Genomic DNA, 20,291 nt, shown 5'->3' on the forward strand with positions numbered 1-20,291 from the left:
AGTGTCGCCAAACTACAGTATGTCTCTCGTACAACGGAGGCTATCGGCAAATGATGTGTTCCTTTTAGAATAGAATTTATGCATTCAACCATATCGTAGGCCACCGTCGTATGCTTGTGTCTACCGATCGAAAGATATGTTGTAGAGGTAGTTTGTGCCTTGATTGTTAATTGATCACAAAATCACCAACATCTCATAAAAACGGTCTTTATTGATCTCGTACCCTATCAATATAAGTGGATAGTGATAATTACATACCATTTCTCCATTTAAAAAAAATTGAATATTACAAACGAAATAATATTATTGGCGATTAAATACCTATGTTGGTCACTTGTCGTTGTTCAACGGTAGACCGATATTGCTGTAGTAGTTGGACACAATATGCCTTAAACAATACCGATGGTGTGTGCGATCCCATAGGCTTCCCTGTCGCTCAATTGCGGCTAGTATTCCAGTGCCTCGATTCGATATAACATAGATATTAGGTTGGGGGCTGACATACCTCCTCAACCTATAAATGAAGAAATCTCAGTCATCACCTAACTCCCTCGGTGTTATTGTATACGCAACTGGAAGGATTCTCCCCCCACCATCATGTGCCATAGCTAGCAATAATCAATGGGTATATCTACCATACATAAAGGTACCGTCAATTTTTACCAATAGCTTGCAGTACACAAATGCATCCTAGCATTGCTTAAAGCTTCAGAGTAGACGCTTGAACACTTGGCATCCATGGAGCATGCGATCGTTGTAGTACGCAGGGGTCGTTTCAAGGTCTGTTACGCAACATGGGACGTACCTCTCTAGCACCTGGCACCACTGGCACACCTCATTATATGAAGCGTCCCATCCACTGTACACCTTATCCAACGCCTTTTGCTTAGCTATCCAATCCTTGCGGTAAGAAAGTGTGTACGTGAATTGGCTACAAATATTGGCAATTAAGACCGACATAGAAGTCCTAGGATCCGCATTCACTATTGGTAATATTATGCCCGCTATTATATCTAAATTCATCTTGGGATGATCTTGTGAAACACCTGTCAACCTATGAGTATGTTAAATAATGAAATATTAAATAATATCAGTAATATTCAAAAACCCTAAACCCCTAGTGATATTATACCAGTAACACACGTATGTGGACCTTTGAACTTCTTTATCTCCCACAACCCAGTCATTTTCTTAATTGAAGCCATGATTTTCCATGAACATGTACCGTCTTGCACTGCACATTTGGCCTCAAACTTCTCAGATTTGGATTTAGCCATGTGGTAGTTAGCCCCGTTCATGACGCTATATTATTTCAATGCACCAAGAAAACTATCCTTACTGGAAAATTCTTTACCAACTTCTAATTTACCCGAATCCAAAGACGAACTTGTATGGTCATGCCTTCTGTGTGGTATATCTAGAAACTCTAACACATCATCTGCCGATAGATCAACATTATGCATGTGGGTTGGAGGTGAGTACGTCATGAATCGCAGATTTTCTTCTTCTTCTTACTCATCTGAACCCCCTTCACTGTCTTCAAGTTTAGTTGGAACAGGCTCCAATTCAGAAAATAATGCAACTTCTACACCATTGGGGGCCAGGCTCTCGAGGTGGATCTACATCAGACTCATCATCCTACCCATAATCATCTATAACGTACGAGGTCCTCTCGTCGATGTACGTCGTAGGGAGTACATCATCCCTTCTTGTGGACATTTCATAACGTCCCTAATCAGATGTAGATTGCCAACCATTAAAAGTTAATGTCATTCCCTAGTACGTATTTCTGCATCGAACATCGATCCACCGAGGTGCATGTCTCATCCACTAACAGAGTGTTGTGCAGGGGTCGTATATTTCATACTACCACCAAACACGGATGCTTCCATGTTTTGCTACCCACTAACGGAGTGTTGGGCAGGGGTCATGTATTCCTCTCGAACAGCAGTAGATGTTGAAGTCGCAAATGCTTCATTTGGAGATAAAAATTATACATATAACTCAAGATAGGGTGATCCACTAGCGAGATGAGTTTGCACTGTCGCCTTCAAGCTACGAGCACCTTTGATATCAAATGAGTCATATGTCACGGGATCAATTGAAGCAAAAAATCGATACTTAATAGATGAAACTCTCATTGGCGTTGTTCCGAAGATTTTGCACCTAATTTTTTTACGAAGTTCTATCAAATCTATGTTTTAGTTAAAAGCCATTCGCGTTGTGTTCTCAGATAAAAAACAATGTCGTTTTCATAATTTTAGTACTTTTACTGATAGTGCATCCTGTTTAAAGCGTTTTTGACACTATTTTTCAAAATCATCTTCTCAGAATTATTTTTTCAGAAACTACTATGGAAAAAGAGCATCCAACTTGGAGCTTTTTCAGTACTTTTGCTAACAGTGCATCCTGCTTGAAGCGTTTTTGACACTATTTTTTCAGAATCATTTTCTCAAAATTATTTTTTCAGAAACTATTGTAAAAAAAGAGCGTCTAGGTGGAAGCTTTTTTTCAGTATTTTTGTTGACAGTGAATCCTGCTTGAAGCGTTTTTTACACTATTTTTCAAAACCATCTTCTCGAAATTATATTTTCAGAAACTACTGTAGAAAAATAGCTTCCATGTGAGAGCTTTTTAAGTACTTTTGCTAAAAGGGCATCCTGTTTGAAGCGTTTTTGGCCCTATTTTTTCATAATCATCCTCAAAAAATTATCTTTTCAAAAACTGTTGTAGAAAACGAGAGTCCAGGTAGGAGCTTTTTTCACTACTTTTGCTGATAGTGCATCCTGCTTAAAGCGTTTTTACCCTATTTTTCAGAACCATCTTCTTAAAATTATTTTTCAGAAATTACTGTATAAAAATAGCATCCGTCTGAGAGCTTGTTTTAGTACTTTTGTTGACTGAACAAAAAAAAAAAACCAATCTCATCAAAATAATTTTTCGAACTCATCCTTAAGACTTACAAAACCCTAAACACAAATTTATTTTAAAAATCCTAAACCCTAATTTATTTTTATAAACAACAAATCATAATTTAATTTATTTTAAAAAATCATAAACACTAATTTGATTTTAAAATCCTAAAACCCTAATTTATTTTCTTCAAAATCCTAAACACTAAATATATAAAACCCTAATTTATTTTAATAAAAATCCTAACCCCAAAACCCTAAACATCTAAACCCTAAGCTCTAAACATGCAAATAACCCACCCTAGAAAAAACACAAGCTAAAGCGCGTCCACGAAGGCGCTTTTGCCATGTCAACAAAGCGCGTCCATATCGGTGCGTTTTATGTTGACATGGCAAAAGCGCTTCCCCAGAGACGTATTTATCTAAAATTTTCTCTTAAAACGAGCCTACGTGGATGTATTTTAGTTTTTCGACCTATTCTGGTAAATGTAGTTTAAAGTGGCCTATTTCCATAAAATAGGAAATGAACTTTTGTTTTTTTAGTAAACTAGTTTATAAAACATGCTTCAGAATTTTATATTTTCACTTTTATTTGTCCATATTTTTCTTTATGCAAATTGGAAATCGAATAAATTTCTAGCTTAACAAATTTTACTAAGCATGTTTCTCTTCATAAGGTTTAATATTTTCCAATATATTTTTTTATATTTGTTTTTGTTTCTCTCTCTCTCTCTCTCTCTCTCTATATATATATATATATATATATATTCCAGTTAATATCATTATTCTTTGTAATGCTAAGGTCTGTTAAGGAGAACCCAATTTCAGGTTAAAACAATGACCCACTTGCTGAAGTTAATCCGAGGTTTTGGTTTTTCTCAAGATTCGGCAATTAATCCATTTCTTGTTCTGGTTAGATTGTAATTGATTAAATTTACCCAAAGTTGGCTAACTTTTGGAGTTGATTATGAAGCATTCTTTTTCCAACCAAAAGAAAAAGTAGAAAGAAAAGTCTGATTTCATAAGCATTTGAAAACTTGGGAACATCCCATCATAGTGGGGTGAGTGCTAACCAAAAATTCATGCACTCAAATCATGGTAAGCATGAAGCAAGCCGAAGCGAAAATGAAAAGGATGGCAGAGGCAGAAGCTATAGAAGCAGCAGAAGTATTATCAGGAGCATCAGAGTCGGTGATTGTAGAAGGAGCATCAGCAGCTGGTATGTCGCTTCGGGTAGTTTTAGGTGGGGACGCAAGTGGGGACTTGTTGGGACCAGGTGCTAAAGCCTTCCTGGGAGGAGAAGCATTAGGAGCGTAAGATGGGGAAGAAGTTATGGCTACATTTATAACATTGCTGATTTCCAGTACTGAAATATCATAGGGTTGAGTCGTAACTTGTTTAACAAAGATAGAATCATGGCTAGAACCCGGAGCAGCAGATCCAAATGACACTTGTTTCCCCACACGTGTCATAGTCAAGAAACCTTGCTGGTTTTGGGCTTTCCCACTTTGCTGGTAAAGTGTGGTGAGAGTCAACGGTTTAGATGGCACCTTGTCCACCTTGGCTTTGTCGTAATAATCCAGTACCACATGAATGCTCAACATCTTTTTTATTGTATCCTTCGGTTGGCTAGAAAGTCCTGAAATCTGAGAATTGGAAACAGCAAGAACAGTGACGCTTTTTTTGTCGTTGATCTCACTCGCAACACCAGTTTGAGTCAGCAAGTCGTTGAAGGTGCTGTAATCTGAGAAGGAGCCAAGGACCTTAGTGATGTTAAATGTATCGGCAGCTGATAAGAGAAGGAAAAAGGTAAGGAAGAGTGCAACAATTGGGGAAGACATGGGAGACATTTTTTATGTAATTAAGGAATTCCAAGTTGGTTGTTAGTACTTCAGACAAGGGTGCAACTATGGATTTATATAAATACATGTGGATTCAAGGTGGAAGTCTATATTTCAAGGTTTCAGTTTATTTCGCCCGAAAAGCGGGATTTCGGTTTTGGTCAAACAAACAAAGATAGCAAACACTGACATTTGGGTTCATTACAGTTGGTAATGCCCAAATGCCAGTCTCCCCACCATGTTTGATACCTCACAATCTAAATTTAGTAAATTCTAAGCACTCCTATTAGATGACGATTCTTTAATATAGTTGAAGCTTATTATTATTATTACTTTTTTATACTACACTGCTGACCCAACTACTGATATGCTATTTTTACTATAAAATAATCATTTAATTATTTAAATTTATTTAATAACATATTACATGACAATTTTAAAAATAACATAATAGTAAATTTAACTTTCAACGTTTAAACGTATCAAATTCAGCCTTAATTTTTAAAATTTAACCATCAATGTTTATATATTATCTGAATTTATCTTTTTACATAAAAATATAATTTAATACACAATATGTAAATTATAAATAAAAGAAAATAATATTTTAAGAAAATATTTATTATTAAACTAGACAATCCTCGAATACATTAGTTTTCTTATACATCAAATGACTAAGAATTTGATTTCTCAATGATAATTATTTATTTTTGTTAACTTGAGTTGATTGTCATTAATGAAGCAAATCGAAATTAAAAAAAATAATTTTGTTTAAGTTGTTAGACTTATAGTTGTATTGAACAAAGCGGTTTTTCATTTTTAAACACTAGAATTGACTATTTTTCAAAATTTGGATAGTTTTATTTCTCATTGCTGTTATTTTTACATTGAATCAAACATATGAATAATGTTAGAAAGGATCATAAAGAAAAATATGTTGGAACATTTTTAAAATATATATAATGTTCCAATTGTTGCAAATGAAAAGTTATAAATAACCAAAAGTTATCTCACTTAGTTATCAACCAAAAGTTGTCACTATGTGATGAGTTATGTCTCTTGAATTCAAAAGTTATGTCACTTGATTATTAACAAATAGTCATAATTATTCAAGTAGATATATATTGAATAATAATATTTGTTGCTAAAGATATGACTATCCATTTAGATAGTTCATGTCCCTATGATGAGACATAAGACCTTCTATAAATAGGAGTAAAATTTCATTTTTATGACATACCCCCCCCCAAAAAAAATAGAAACAAAGTTTCTTTCTATTCTCCCACCATCTTTCATATTTCTAGATTGTTCTATGAAGAATTATTAGAAAAATTATTTATGAAAATTGATATCCTTGTTATGCTCTACTCAATGCTTAGTGGACTATTTTCATCAGTGAAAAACGTAGGCAGTCATTGGGTTTCATTGTATACTCAAGGTTTATTTGTCAATAACTACTCTTTCGCACATCATAATATAGGTGAGGGCGAATAGAATCTTAAAGGAAGTGACATTGATACATGCTTTGAAGCTTTCGTTAATTTTTTACAAGTTTATTTTTATCCCCACGCTCCAACAAAACAAAACTGGAAAAGGATTAAATTACACAGTGTGTAAAGATTGAGGGCCTATTTTTTAGAATCAAGATTAAATTGACACAATGTATAAATGTTAAGAGTTAGATTTGTTATTATAAATGTTTTAAAAGCTACCAGGTCAATTTTTTATTGGTCCTTGAATGATAGGCGACCGAAATAGAAAAAACCGAATAGTTAATTGATCATGAAAGAAAACTTACTAATACTTGAAAGACTACCATTGTAGTTTACATTTATTTTAATTAAGGTAGCTTTCAACGTTCGTTTTGTGGTTTATAGAGATGAATCTTTTTGAAGTTCATGACTGTCCCTTTTAATAGTCTCATTTACAAAGTTCAAACTCACGTCTTCATTTTAAAAATACAATATGATTTACCATTACAACTAACAGTTTTCTTGGTTCCGTTAAAATAGATATATTGTATAACAATCAATATTAGAATTATTAAATGATATAATGTGATTGTGATTTTAAAAGGAGCAAATGCATTTAATTTCACTAAAAAATTAAAATATTATGATTGGTTTATCATAAATATATATATCATATAATACTCACTAATTTTAAACGTCTAAACTAGTCCTTTGTATATAAATCCCCTATCATCATGCTTTTGAAGTTTCGAATCACTATAATAATTGTATTGTGGTGATAGAAAAGTTATTTTAAAATAAAGTTTAAACCGAAAACAGTCTTAGTGCACATAATGACTTTTTCTCTCAAACTATTAAAATTTTCCATTAAATCCATCAGCTTCTTCCTCAATCTATTGACCACCGACGTCCTCGTCTGGTCCGGAGAAGGCTTGAGGAAAACGCTGCCACTGAAGGAGTAGTGGTCGCTACGACCGAGGAAGCTGCTCTACTGTTTCCCAAATGCTTACAAAAGACATTTAGTCCTGCTGAAGGAGGCGATTGGTAGCGCGAGTTGAATTTTCTCCAAGATTTTAGCGATTTTCGTTCTTGTTTCATTTTTCGGTTCTTCGGTCCGTCTTTGTTCTTTTATGGACAATTGGACGGTGAGGTAGAGGTCCGTGGTCTTCTTCGGATTCCCCTGCGTTTTTGTGTTTTTGCGGTGGTGTGGTTCTGCTCCTTCCATTTTCGGTGATTCTTGTCGCTTTGTGCATGGAAAGGGTGCGTGGTTTGCCAAGTTTCGACTCCTGCTTTTAGGCAGTGACAACCTTAAGCGGTGATTTTTGTCCTTTTCTCTCTTTTATTGTTTTGCATGCTTGTTTCTTTTTTTTCTGCATGGTTTTACGTATCTTTCTTTATGCATGTTTCATGCATTTCTTTCAATCCTCGATATTTTTCACATTTCTTTAAGTAGTCCAATTGTTAATGATCTGTTACTGTAGTATTTTAATATTCGTTTTCTGTTTTTTCTCTACAATTCAGGTAGAATCTTCTCGCATCTCCTTTTGTTTTACTTTGTTCTTTTCCCCTTATTTTTTTTATTCCTTTTTATCCTGATTCATTTTTGTGCCTATTTCTTTCTTGATTTTTTGTTTCCGAATTTTCTCTGTTTGGGTTCTGCTTTTATGGGTGGCTGTTCATTGGGGTAATTCTGAAGATAAATATGTCCTTGTTTCGATCTCTTTCGTTTTTCCTTCTTGGTTTGGCTCGCACTGGAGTATCTTCCTGATCCGAGCTTGTTACGTGCCTGGGCATGGAGTTTCTCCTGAAACTTGCGTCTTCTGCTGTAAGTTCCAGTTTGGTGTTGTCCCAAGTTGGAAGGCGAAGGTGCTCCTGTTTTATTTTTTTTCTTTCGGTTTAGTTTGCCTTTTCTAGGTTGTAAATGGACTGTTTAAATTGGGATTTTTGTTCTTCTTCTTTATCGCTTTGTTTTTTTTGGTTATTATTATTTTTTCATCTTTCTTGATATTGCTTTTTGAATTTGATCTGGGTCTTTTGAATTTTGGCTTGTCTTACGACTTATTTTCCTTGGTTATTGGTCAAGTGCCAGCGGTATCTATTTTTTTTTTTTTTGTTTTGTTTCCGTGGTTGTTGCTTTAGTTTCTAGGGTGGTGGCTTATTCGTAACAGAGCTTTGTTTTGAGGGCCATTTGTTTCCTCTTGGGGTGTCAGCTTTTCTTGGTTCTTGGGTGGTTTTAGTTTTTCGCTTGTTGGCTGGGTGTTTGGTTGTCTGGTTGCTTGAGTGCTGTTTTCAGGGGTTTGATGGCTGAAGATATTAATAAGCTGTTCGCTAAATTAATGTTCTCGGAGGAAGAGGCTACTCAGGTGGTTGGGTTGAATAAGTCGTCCCTGGACTTTAATGGACACGAAGCATGGGCTGTTGGTAGGGTTATGTCTAGGGGTGAGTATTCGATCGAGTCGAATCGAGTCAAAAAATTTAAATTAGTTAAGTTGACGAATCTTATTTTAGCAACCAAACTCAATTTGAATTTTTTTCGAATTGGATCGAATCGAGTCAAAAAATTTCAAGTCAAGTCGAGTCGAGTTAACGAATTTTATTATTTATACTCAATGTTGCGTTTACATGGATCGATTATTTAACTAGTAAAAAAAGTACAAAATTATTTAACTACATAAACAATATAATGGTTAACATTTATCAAAACAACCTAGTTTTGCCTTTTAACTTAATGATTTTGACTTTTAAATTTAGAAAATGTAAATATTTATCAAAACGACGTAGTTTTACCTTTTGTTATTCGAATTTTCAGATAACTTAAATTGTGTAATTTATATTCGAGTTAAACAGAAAAATTTATTTTTTTACCATTTGACCCCTTTTTGGATTTGAATCTACAATATTCCTTTTGAACTATTGGATCGGGAAGTGGTGGTTGATCTTGGTGTTGTCTGAGGTGAATTAATGGCCATCGATTGGAAGGACAAGGACGGTTGTTGGATCGAATACATAAGAATCAGAGTCAAAATCAATATTTAAAAACCTCTTCGATGTGTGGTTAAAATGGTGGGGGTAAGATGGGACAGAACTCTTGTGCACGGTCAAATACGAAAGGCTCCCTATTTTTTTGCTACAAATGTGGCTACATCGGACATGAGACTAAGCAATGTCAGTCTCAGGTGGAATCGGATGAATCGAACCTCAAATTTGGGAATTGGTTACGGGTAAAATTAGGACGGTCAAATTGCTACGGAGGTATTTGGCCAAATGGAGTTGAAATTTTAAGGAATGATGTCGCTAGTAAGATCGATGATAAGAAGCGGGGATGGATTGGGGAGGAGGAATATGAGGTTGAAAAAGGGAAAGGTAAGCTAAGGGTGGGTGAAGAGGTTTCGGATTCTAGCTCGTTAAATGATAGAAGACCAAGGGGGATTCCCAAAGAAAGAGAGAATCGTATAAGAAGTAAGCGTAAGAAAATTAAGGGGTGTAATGGCAAGGGAAATTTGGAGAGTTTGGTTCGTATGGTAAGGAGGAAACTCTCGGATGGTGCTTCACCATTCAAGGCAATGGCTGGTGATCAGCCCCGCCGAGAACCATGAAAATTCTTTGATGGAACTATCATAGGCTCAGAAACCTTGCGACAGTTTGTGATTTGAAACAACTTATTATTATTAAAAGTCTTTTGTAGCGCTCATTATGATAGCTTTCAGATTCTTTATTATCTTCTTGAGCGAGACTAAAGCTAAGGCTTGTGAGTTGGAGTATGTTAGGATCAAATGCAACATGGATGGGTGTTTTATGGTTGACCCTGAGGGGCGCCGAGGGGGTTTGGCTCTCCTTTGGAAAAATGAGACTAAGGTTATTATAAAGAATTTCTCTAACCACCATATTGATTCTTTGGTTTCTATTAAGGGGATGGATTGTTTCCGTTTCATGGGTTTTTATGGTTTTTCTGACCTAAATAATCGTGACCAGTCGTGGGAATTTTTGAGAAGAGTGGACAGTTTGATTCATGATGATTGGATCATCGTGGGGACTTTAATGCCATTTTGAATGATGGGGAGAAGGTTGGCGTGGAAGAGTTTGGAAAAGTGCTTGACAGGCTGGCTTTGATTGATATTAAAACAGATAAAGTTTGATTTACGTGGTCCAACAATAGGGACGGATCTGATTTTGTCAAATAGCGTTTGGATAGATTCATGGTCTCGACTTCGGGGTGGAGAAAATACATTTCCTTTCTACTAAGGTTGTGAGACAAAGTTGTTCGGATCATGACACTATTCTCCTTGATTCAGTAGGTCGTAAGCCCAACAATGATTTTAAGGACTCTAGGTTGCTCTTTAAATTCAAGGCTTGTTGGGCCAAAGATAGAGACGCTAAAAATCTTGTTAGAAGATTTTGGGATGTTAACAAAAATAATTGTAATTTCATTGAGTGCCTTGATAAAATCTGTTCGAGTCTTGGTCGTTAGCATCATGCTCGATTTAATAGGTTGAAGAGTCGCATGCATCGTCTGATTAAGAGGATTGATAAACTCATTGACAAGCCTAATGTGATGTTGAATACTGAGTTGCTTAGAACCAGTCATTTAGAGTTAGGTTGCCTTTATTCCGAAGAAGAATCTTATTACGCTTAGAGTCTCGTATCGCTCGACTTAAGGAGGGGGGCAGAAATGCTCGATTTTTTCATGTTCGTGCGACAGACAGATTTAAGAAGAATAAGATCGAAGGTATTTCTGATATGGATAGCAATTGGGTCAAGGGGACGACAAATGTTAGTAAGGTGACTTGGAATTATTTCAATGACTTGTTTAAGTCTGAGGCTGAATGACGAGAGGGTTATAAGTCATGTTAGAAGGTGTATCTTCTCATAAATGAATGAGGCCTGTTGGGCTGTTTTACTAATAAGGACATTATGGACGCTTTCGCTCAAATGGACCCCCCGTAAGGCCCCTAGTATCGATGGTCTCTCCGGTCTGTTCTTTTGAAAAATTGGGATGTGGTTGGTAAAGATGTTCTCTAGTTCTATCATGATGTCTTAGAGGTTAAGAAAAATATTGAGGAGATCAACGACACGATGGTTATGCTTATTCCTAAAATTAAGGATCCTAGGGACATGGCTAACTTTCGGCCTATCAGCCTCTCTATGGTCATTTTCAAAATCATTTCTCAAGTTTTAGCCAACATACTCAAGACGGTCCTTCACTCTTGCATTATCCCTAATCAGAGCGTGTATGTCTCAGGTTGTATGATTCATGATAATGTCTTGATTTCTCACGAGCTTGTGTATTACTTATAGAGTTCCAAAAATGGGCCTAATAAGGGTTTGGTGATCAAACTTGACATGAGTAAAGCGTATGACAGGGTAGAGTGAGACTTCCTTGAAAATGTTATGCTTCGGATGGATTTTGCATATGGTTGGGTGGAATTGATTATGCATTGTGTCCATTCAGTTAAATATGTTATCAAGTGCAATATGACTCTGTCCAACGAGATTATCCCAGAGCGTAGCCTCCGTTAAGGGGACCCTCTTTTGCTTTATCTTTTCCTTTTTTGGATGGAGGTTTTATCTCGTTTGCTTTGTGATACTCAAGCTTGCGGGAATATTCATGGTATTAGGGGGAGTCAGAATGTCCCTAGGATTAATCACTTATTTTTTGCTGATGCCGCGTTGCTCTTTGTCAAGAATAAGAACAAGCAAGTCGACACTACTGTTAATATTTTTAGATAATTTGAGCGTGTTTCTGAGCAAAAAATTAACCTTTTTAAATCCATGGTATGGTTTAGCCCCAAATCCCCAGGGAATCAGAAGTTTTTGGTGACATGCTTGGGATGCGAGTGGTTGAGAATCTGGATCATTACCTTGGGCTCTTTTTGTTTATTGGCAAGCAAAAGAAAGGGGCTTTTAAGCATATCCTTGATCACTTTTCTAACAGGATTAATAGTTGGTCTAAATGTTTACTTTCCTATGGTGGTAAAGAGATTTTTATCAAATCTATCATACAATCACTACCTACTTATGTTATGTCTATTTTTCTCACTCCTAGGGGAACGATGGAGGAGATGACCTCGAAAAACCGTCAATAGTGGTGGACAAGCAAGGAGAAAGGTCGTGGTTGGGCCATGCTCGCGTTGGATAACCTTTTCCTTCTTAAGGGCATGATAAGAATCAATTTTAGAGATCTGCGGCTCTTTACCTTAACTTTGATCAATCGACAAGTTTGGAGGCTTGTAACATCCTTAAAACCACCTTGGTTGTAAATAATATAAATAAAATATAAGCGAAATAAGGTATAAGATCAAAGAAAATGAAAGTTACAATATATCAAAAGAGAGTTAAATCAAGAAGCATGACATGATATATTAAGGAAGAGACTAAATTGCAAATATGCAAAAAGTTCTACGGCATAAGCATAAATGTAACATCCCTAAAATTGATATATAATAAAAGTAGTAATAAATTAAATAATGTATAAATAATTTTTCGGTTAAATGAGAAAATTATATAAAGCGGATAAAAGAGAATATTGAGGAGTATTAAAATAATAATAATGATGATGATGATGATGATGATGATGATGATGATGATGATGATGATGATTAAAAAGTAGGTTTTAGTATATTGATTTAAAGTAAAGGCTAAATTGTAAAAATGTGGAAAGTTTTTGGCTCAAGTGTAAATATTCAAAATTTAGTGGATCGAAGTGTAAAAATGAGGAAGTTGAAGGAGTAAATTGGCATGCAGGGACCAAATTGAATAGGTGAAGAATTGTGAGGGACTAAATCACAAGTTTATAAAATTAAGTGATGATTCAAGGATGGAATTTTGAAAGATCATAAAAAGAAAAATGGTCAATTAACAAAAGGGAAAGTTTTAGAATGTAATGATGATGTTGGTGATATTTTGGTAATTTTTTTAATTAATTAATTAGTTAAATATTATTTTATTAATATTTTGCTTAGATATTTATTATTATTTTATTTAGAGAAATGGTAGTATAAAAATAGAGGAAGGATGAAGGAAATGGATCATCCTTCCGATGTGAGTGAAAGGAAGAGAAAAGAAGTTTTCTTTTCTTTACAATTTAGTCATTTGCCATGAAAACCTACCTTTTTACCCAAAAGTTTTGAAGATTTCCTTAAATATTAAAGAGAGAAGATGAAGTAGAGATTCTAGAAAATATGTTCATCAATTTAGAAGCAAGAAAATAGTAGATGAAAGTGGAGAAAATGAGAAGAAAAAGGAAGGAAAGTGGTGAAGATGAGATATGCATGGAAATGAAGAAGAAATAAAGAAATTCTTGAAAAATAAGGTAAGTTTCATACTAAACCTACTTGTATTTCAATAGATTGAGTTAAAGATGTTTTGAGTGAGATGTATGAAACATGTATTTAATATAAATACTAGAAATAAAAAGTATTTAATGAAGAATAGAGACTTAAAACACTAAATTGGTAAGAGAGAATGTGATTTGTATGGTGACCATGGAAAAGAAAATATTTTTTTCATTAAAACTGTTTGGATAGCAGCAGTGACTTAACTTTGAAAATTCACCAAAAATTATATAAATTTAGTTAGAGACTGATTAAATATTTAATTAAATCTTATTGAGTCTAGTTTCATATGGAAGAAATGGTGAAAGAAACGGAATTTTATAGTTTGAGATATATTAATTTTCGTGAAACAAGGTTGGAGTGGATTTGGGTTCCCTTGTTCTGACTTTGGAAAATCATAAAAAATTGTAAAAAACAATTAGGGTTTTAAATTTATATTTTTAAATTATTAATTAGTCTATTTTCAAGAGAAATAAACAAAAACATCATCCAAACCCCGTAATAAGAGATAATTAATTTTTAGTAAAAAAAGGTCGAAGCTGTCAAACAGCAGAACAGAGACAAATTTGAAGAATTTACTATACTTATTGGTTAAGTCATAAATTCTAAAATTTTTATATATTTGAGTCTAGTTTCAAAAATATCAAGCAGATCTTAATTTCAAATTTTTAGCTCAAGATATAAATAATTTAGTGACTATAACTCAAGTGGACATATTTGATATGAACACATAAGTAAATAGTGGAATTATAAAATAAACATGTTATATACTAAAAGTTAAAGATTCTAACAAATATATACATAAAGGATGTGGAATGGAGAGGAGGAGGAGGAAAAAAATATGAATATATATATATATATATATATATATATATATATATATATATATAGTAAATGAATTTGAAATGTTTCAAATAGTTGTAAGTGATGGAATGATTAATACATGTAAGCATGTTTAAACGAATTGATAAAATAACAAGTGAATAATTGTTAATTGATGTGATATTGAATTATTTGTTAAAATTTATGAAGAATTAAATTGATTGGCACGATTTAGAAATAAATATGAAATGTACATAAAATGGGTAAACTACTTTTGAAAGTGCAAGTCCTCAAACGGTCTTATTTGTAAAACTTTAATATTTGTGTTAATTTTATATACTTTGTTATCTTTGATTGAATATCATGTTTTGATGAGGACTTGATATTAGAAATAGATGTAAGTGGATGATAAGTAAAATGAAGTGGCAGTTATGACACCTGAATATATATTCAGGTAATGATATATAAAAATAAATAAATAAAAATAAAGCGTGAAACTTGTAAGAAAATGAAGACGACGTCATGATGACAAGTTCACCATGTTAAGACGTGAAAACCCCAATGTCGCGACGACAATTTAGAAATTTTAATGAACTTTACAGTTTAGCCTTTGATCAATTGTGGATGTTTTAATGAGCTTCTTTAACTCATTATTAGTTCTATCGTAAATTCAATTATTATTAAAATGAGTTAATGATCTACATTAATTAAATAATATGATAAATTGATATGAAATTTTCAATAGTTGCTTCGGCAATGAATGTGACATCATGATGCCTTGACTAGATGATTGGGTCGGGTATGGGGGTGTTACAAGGCTCATCTCGTAGAAGAATACTTTGTGCTATCAAGTTCTGAGCTTGAAATACTTCCCTAATGGTTATCTCTTTCTTCCCAAAAAGGTCGACAAACCTTCTTTCACTTGGTCTAGCATTTCGACGGCAACTAGATCTCTTGATAAGGGTTTTGGTTAGCAATTGGGGGATGGCTATAGTGTTCGGCTTGATAAGGACAAATAGGGCTTTGAAGGTCTCGATGGTGATGCCTTACAACTCCTGAATGACACTTTTCTAGAGGTGCAAGTCTGTGATCTTTGGTTACCACACTGTGGTGGTTGGGATGTCACTATAAGGGGACTCTTTGGCTAGTCGTATTTGTGATATCCCGATCTTACCTCATTGGCCAAATGATAGGATGGTTTGGTTTCATCATATCTATGACTTTTACACGACCAAATCGGCCTAATCTTGGTTGTTACTTAAAAGTATTGGGTTCAGGCCACATCGATTCTTATGGAAATTAATTTGGAAGATTAAAGTCCTCCCTAAAATCTGTGTTTTAGCTTGGCGCATTGGTCACAATTTGCTTCCCACTAATGTTAAGATCTTGGCTATTAAACGCCATGTCAATCCGGTTTGCTCGAGGTGTAGAGGTGGGGATGAACCGATGCTTCATGCTTTAAGAGATTGCCCTAAAACCCGGGATGTCCTTATTACAAGCGGCTTTGAAAATAGATTACCGATTAATTAATATGAGTTTTGCGTTGATTGGATTGAAGACTCTGTGCGTATCTTGGACAAAAAAGGCTTCAAAGACTTCATTTCTATTGTGTGGAACATTTGGAACAATAGAAACAATGTTATTTTTAGAGGCAAGGACAAGGATGCGGGGGTGATCTGGGATAAAGCCCGCAAGCTCAACGATGACTTCTGGATTCATAACTTCTCTTTTTAGCCGATCTTACCTCGGGTCCCTAGAAGTTGTAAATGGAAAAAACCGTCGAAGGCTGTTACTAAAGTGAATGTTGATGCGTCCGTGAATGCTAATGGTACGAGCTTGGGCATTATTGCGAGTGGTTCTGATGTCTTTGTTTTAAGTAGTAAAGCGGTTTTCATTAACAGGGTGGTTAACTCCGAATGGGCGGAATTGGATGCCCTTATCGAAGGTTTTTGGCTTGCTCATTCGTTCAATTCTGATAAGGTTATTTTCGAAATGGACTGTGCTAGCATTATCAATCGCTTTCGCAAACACGAGGATATCACGATTCTTGGTCACCATATCAAGGAAGCCCGCAAGATGCTTGATTCTTTATCTAAAGCCGACGTCAATTTGGTGGATCGCGGTTGTAATAAATTGGCCGATTCTCTTTGTACTTGGTCTCTTTCTAATTGTTGTAATTTGTCTTTTGAGATGGATTATCCTAGTGATATCCATTACATTATAATTTCTGATGCAATTTAATTTGATGTTGTGGCCTTCCAGCCTTTCTTTGTAGAAAAAAAAAAAGAAAAGAAAAAAAAAAGAAGACATTTAGTCCTGCTGGAACATCCAGGTGCTTTTCACGTTCACCTGATTCTCCCCAACCGATTCTTTAGCCGCCGTGGACGGTGGGTTTAAATGTCCTGAAAACCTTAACTTCTCACTTTACCTTCTCGAGACCTTAACGTAAAGAGGCTTGACTTGCTTTAAGTATCGTTGCATTACATCTTTGGAGAATCTCTTTTCATCGGAAATAGAATCATCGGAGCTTTGCTATTTTTGTGACTTGCCGTTGTCTTTGGAAAACAGAAACATTATTGGAACCTCTTCCACCTTAAACTTCACTGTAAAAACCTGTTCTTGTTTTACTTCTTGTTACCGTCGCTTCCTTCCTGATTTTTGGCGGCTCTTTTTTTTCATTTGAGCTGAGCTTCGTCTTCTTCAACCTTAACAAAAAAAAAAAACTCCAATTTTAGCAGCTGATTTCAACATTGAGATAGTGAATTGTTGAGGCCTCACTTTCTTTATCTTCAACATTATCTTCTTAGTTTTCCTTTATTTCATCCTCATCAGGAACTGCAAATTCTAAGTCAAAGAAAGGCCCATAATCATCGTCGTTGTCGTCAGTATCCACTGCCAAATGAGTGGTGGCATCTTCAGATCAGACGAGGACGTCGGTGGTCAACTGGTTGAGGAAGAAGCTGAAGGATTCCATGGATAGCTTTAATGGTTTGACAGAAAAGGTCCGAGGGTCAACGATTTGAAAGAAAAAATGAAAATTTTAACGAGAGTTTCTATAATTATTTTATAATATTTTAATTAGAGCGGTAAAATTGATTTTTTAAATAAATAAAAGAAACTTTATCTTAAGTTGATAATCTAAAAAATCCATTTTTATATATTCAAGAATCAGTTTTTATTAAAAAAATAATCAAACTTTGTAGCTTTAATCAAAATTTTATATCATATATGAATATAAACTATGAAATATAATGAGGATTAAACAAATAGATAACTTATAATATTATGAAAAATATAAGAATAAGCTAGTTTTACACTATAACATTTATATATCAAAAACTTAACAAAATACCATTGATATTATATTTAGTTGATACTATATTTAGTTGGAGTTTTATTTTTATGCATATTTTAATATAGGAGTTAATATTAAACTAATTCAATTACCAATATTTAAACACTCTCAATGGTTTACTTTTAGCTAAGAGAACGAAAAAAAAAACAACTTATTTTGAAGAAGCTTATTTTAAAAGGGTTTTACCTATTATTCTAATTTTAAATTTAAATTTGTATTAATTATTCTTTATTGTATGCCTAACTATTATAATACTTATGCAATAAATAATTTTTTCTTAATGTTACTATACTAGTAACCAAATGAGCCATGAAGGTGTTACAATGTAATGCACAACATTGTATGCAAATTATTGTTAATTTTAATTTACTAAACTTTTAATATAATAACATTTAATATTAATATTTATTTCTAATTGATTTTGATAAAATATTATTGAAAAAATCATAAAATATTTTATAGTTCAAAATAAATACAATAGCACTTCTTTAAAATGATTTGATTTATATTTAAGAATTTTTTAATTAAGGTAAAATAATTTAATTTTTTTAAACTCAATTTTAGTTCATTTTAGGCATTTCCATATATAAATGATCAAACCCCCAAACATGGTATCAATCCTCATGAAATTTAGTAGCTAAATGAACTTTTGAGAAGAGTGAGGTGTCGAACCCCCTTTGATCCTTAGTGCCTGTTGCTACCTACAATTATTATTTACTGAAATTCAAAATAGTTTATGGAAGTGTATGAAGTTATGTCTCGTATTTTTCTACTTTTTTTTTTCTCCTAGTTAAACTCTATTTCTAGTTTACCATTTAAACTCTGATTAGTATAGGTTATTTTAATATTATGTAACCCACAAATTTAACCTATAAATAGGTCATTTTCCACCCTAAAAATATATCTCGTTACACATTTAAGTATCAGCTTTTACAAGCTTTCAGAGAATTTTTTATTTACGTTTTGAGGGTTCTTATTTCAGGTTTCGGAGTTTAATTTTATTTCTATCTTTTGTACTCTTCGTTTTTGCCGTTTTAGAGAAATTATATTTGTCTGTGGTTTTTTATCCTCTTCGGAAGGTTTTTCCACGTAAAATATTTGTGTTTGATCTTTCCAATTTCTTCGTTATTTTACTTGTTTATTGCTTAATGATAACTCTTGAAAAGAGTTATATTTCGAAGCTCTAAGCTTGATTAAATGCTTGTACTTAAGTAGATATATTTGTGTTTTTGGGTTATTTTTAAAACATTGCATGATAACGCTTGGATTGTGCCTCAAATGTCATTTCATGTTACTTTTATTGTTGGGAAAAAGGGAATTAGTTATTGTAAGCAACAGGTGCAGAAAGGATGAAGAAAAGGAGGAAGAGAACGAAGGAAGTGAACTATTGCCATGGCAAAAGTTTGGATGGATTGCCAACACAAATGCCATGGCAATTCCAGGAAAATGCTGACGTAGTACTCAGTCCTCGTCACTGTCAGCCAGCTGGATATGTACCAGATAAATCCACTTGAAAAAATAGGGAGAAAAGTGTGTGCTGAGAGGAGGACCTACCCTATAAAAGAGGAAAGAGAAAAGAAAGAAGACACAAGGATTTTGGATGGGGATTTAGAGAGCAATTTTCTCTCCAGAAAAACTCATAAAAATTCTAGAGAAAAGGGAAAGGGTAGGCATTTTAAGAGGAAAATAGAGACGCAAGGAAAGGGACGAGCAATCAGCCTTGGGTCCTACACGATTCAGCAGTGTCAAAGTGAAAGCTTCCTCCAGCTCTACCTTCATTATGTTAATTAATTTTTGTGATTTCTAAACTGTTAATGATGATGTTGAATGTTATTCTGATTTTGGATGTTAAATCCCAACCTATGAGCTAATTTCATTTGGGTTGGAATCACTAGATCTATCTTGATATATTTGATGACCATGGTGATATTTTGAGTAGATCTACTATTTTATTCGGTTTAGATTATTCTTAAACATATGCATGCAAGCTCTAGACATAGATGAATGCATGGTATATCCTTAGACTTGATTTAATTATGACAAGGTTAAATAAGTTGGATCGTGATCTAATGATACAAGCGAGTACTCGAGCGAATACTCGTAGCACTCTAGACATAGAATTGTGTTATGTACAGAGTGAGCAAGAATATTTTTAGGTATTGTTCTTGAGACTTGTAGATGTATAAAGACTTAGAATGATAGCTTTAATTCTAGGTCTCGAAAGAACCAGAATGCAGTAGTTATACTCTGAGCAGTAATTTGGTCAAGATTTTGCCACGACATTATTATGTTATTAAGATATAATCCAAGTAATTCCAACCTTCCCATTCAACAACATCAATTCTCTCAACTTTGTCTCATAGAATTGCCACAACATTTTATTCATTACTTGATTTTTATATTTCATACATTAATACTTCACTTCAAATGATTTGATTTATATTTAAGAATTTTTTTAGTTGAGCTAAAATAATTTAGTTTTTTAAATTCATTTTTAGCTGATTTCAGGCATTTCCATATATAAATAATTGAACGCCGAAACATGGTATCAATCCTCA

General features: G+C 33.9%; 2 protein-coding genes and 1 long non-coding RNA gene across 3 annotated transcripts; 2 read left to right on the top strand and 1 right to left on the bottom strand.

Annotated features, from left to right (window-relative positions):
* Positions 1–3,976: 3,976 nt before the first annotated feature.
* Positions 3,977–4,799, bottom strand: LOC108484888 (fasciclin-like arabinogalactan protein 14). The gene has a single exon (XM_017788773.2). The coding sequence runs from the start codon at positions 4,760–4,762 to the stop codon at positions 4,001–4,003; it is 762 nt and encodes a 253-aa protein (XP_017644262.1). The 5' UTR covers positions 4,763–4,799; the 3' UTR covers positions 3,977–4,000.
* A 2,906-nt stretch (positions 4,800–7,705) lies between these two features.
* LOC128293947 (uncharacterized) lies at positions 7,706–8,264 on the top strand. Its single transcript, XR_008284106.1, has 2 exons — positions 7,706–7,746; positions 7,922–8,264. It is a non-coding gene; the product is annotated as an uncharacterized LOC128293947 (long non-coding RNA).
* A 1,741-nt stretch (positions 8,265–10,005) lies between these two features.
* Positions 10,006–16,619, top strand: LOC108484887 (uncharacterized). The gene is made up of 2 exons (XM_053029285.1): positions 10,006–10,080; positions 16,113–16,619. The coding sequence occupies exons 1-2, from the start codon at positions 10,006–10,008 to the stop codon at positions 16,617–16,619; spliced, it is 582 nt and encodes a 193-aa protein (XP_052885245.1).
* Positions 16,620–20,291: the final 3,672 nt, after the last annotated feature.

This window comes from Gossypium arboreum, chromosome 6 (assembly GCF_025698485.1).
Source record: "Gossypium arboreum isolate Shixiya-1 chromosome 6, ASM2569848v2, whole genome shotgun sequence".
NCBI lineage: Eukaryota > Viridiplantae > Streptophyta > Magnoliopsida > Malvales > Malvaceae > Gossypium > Gossypium arboreum.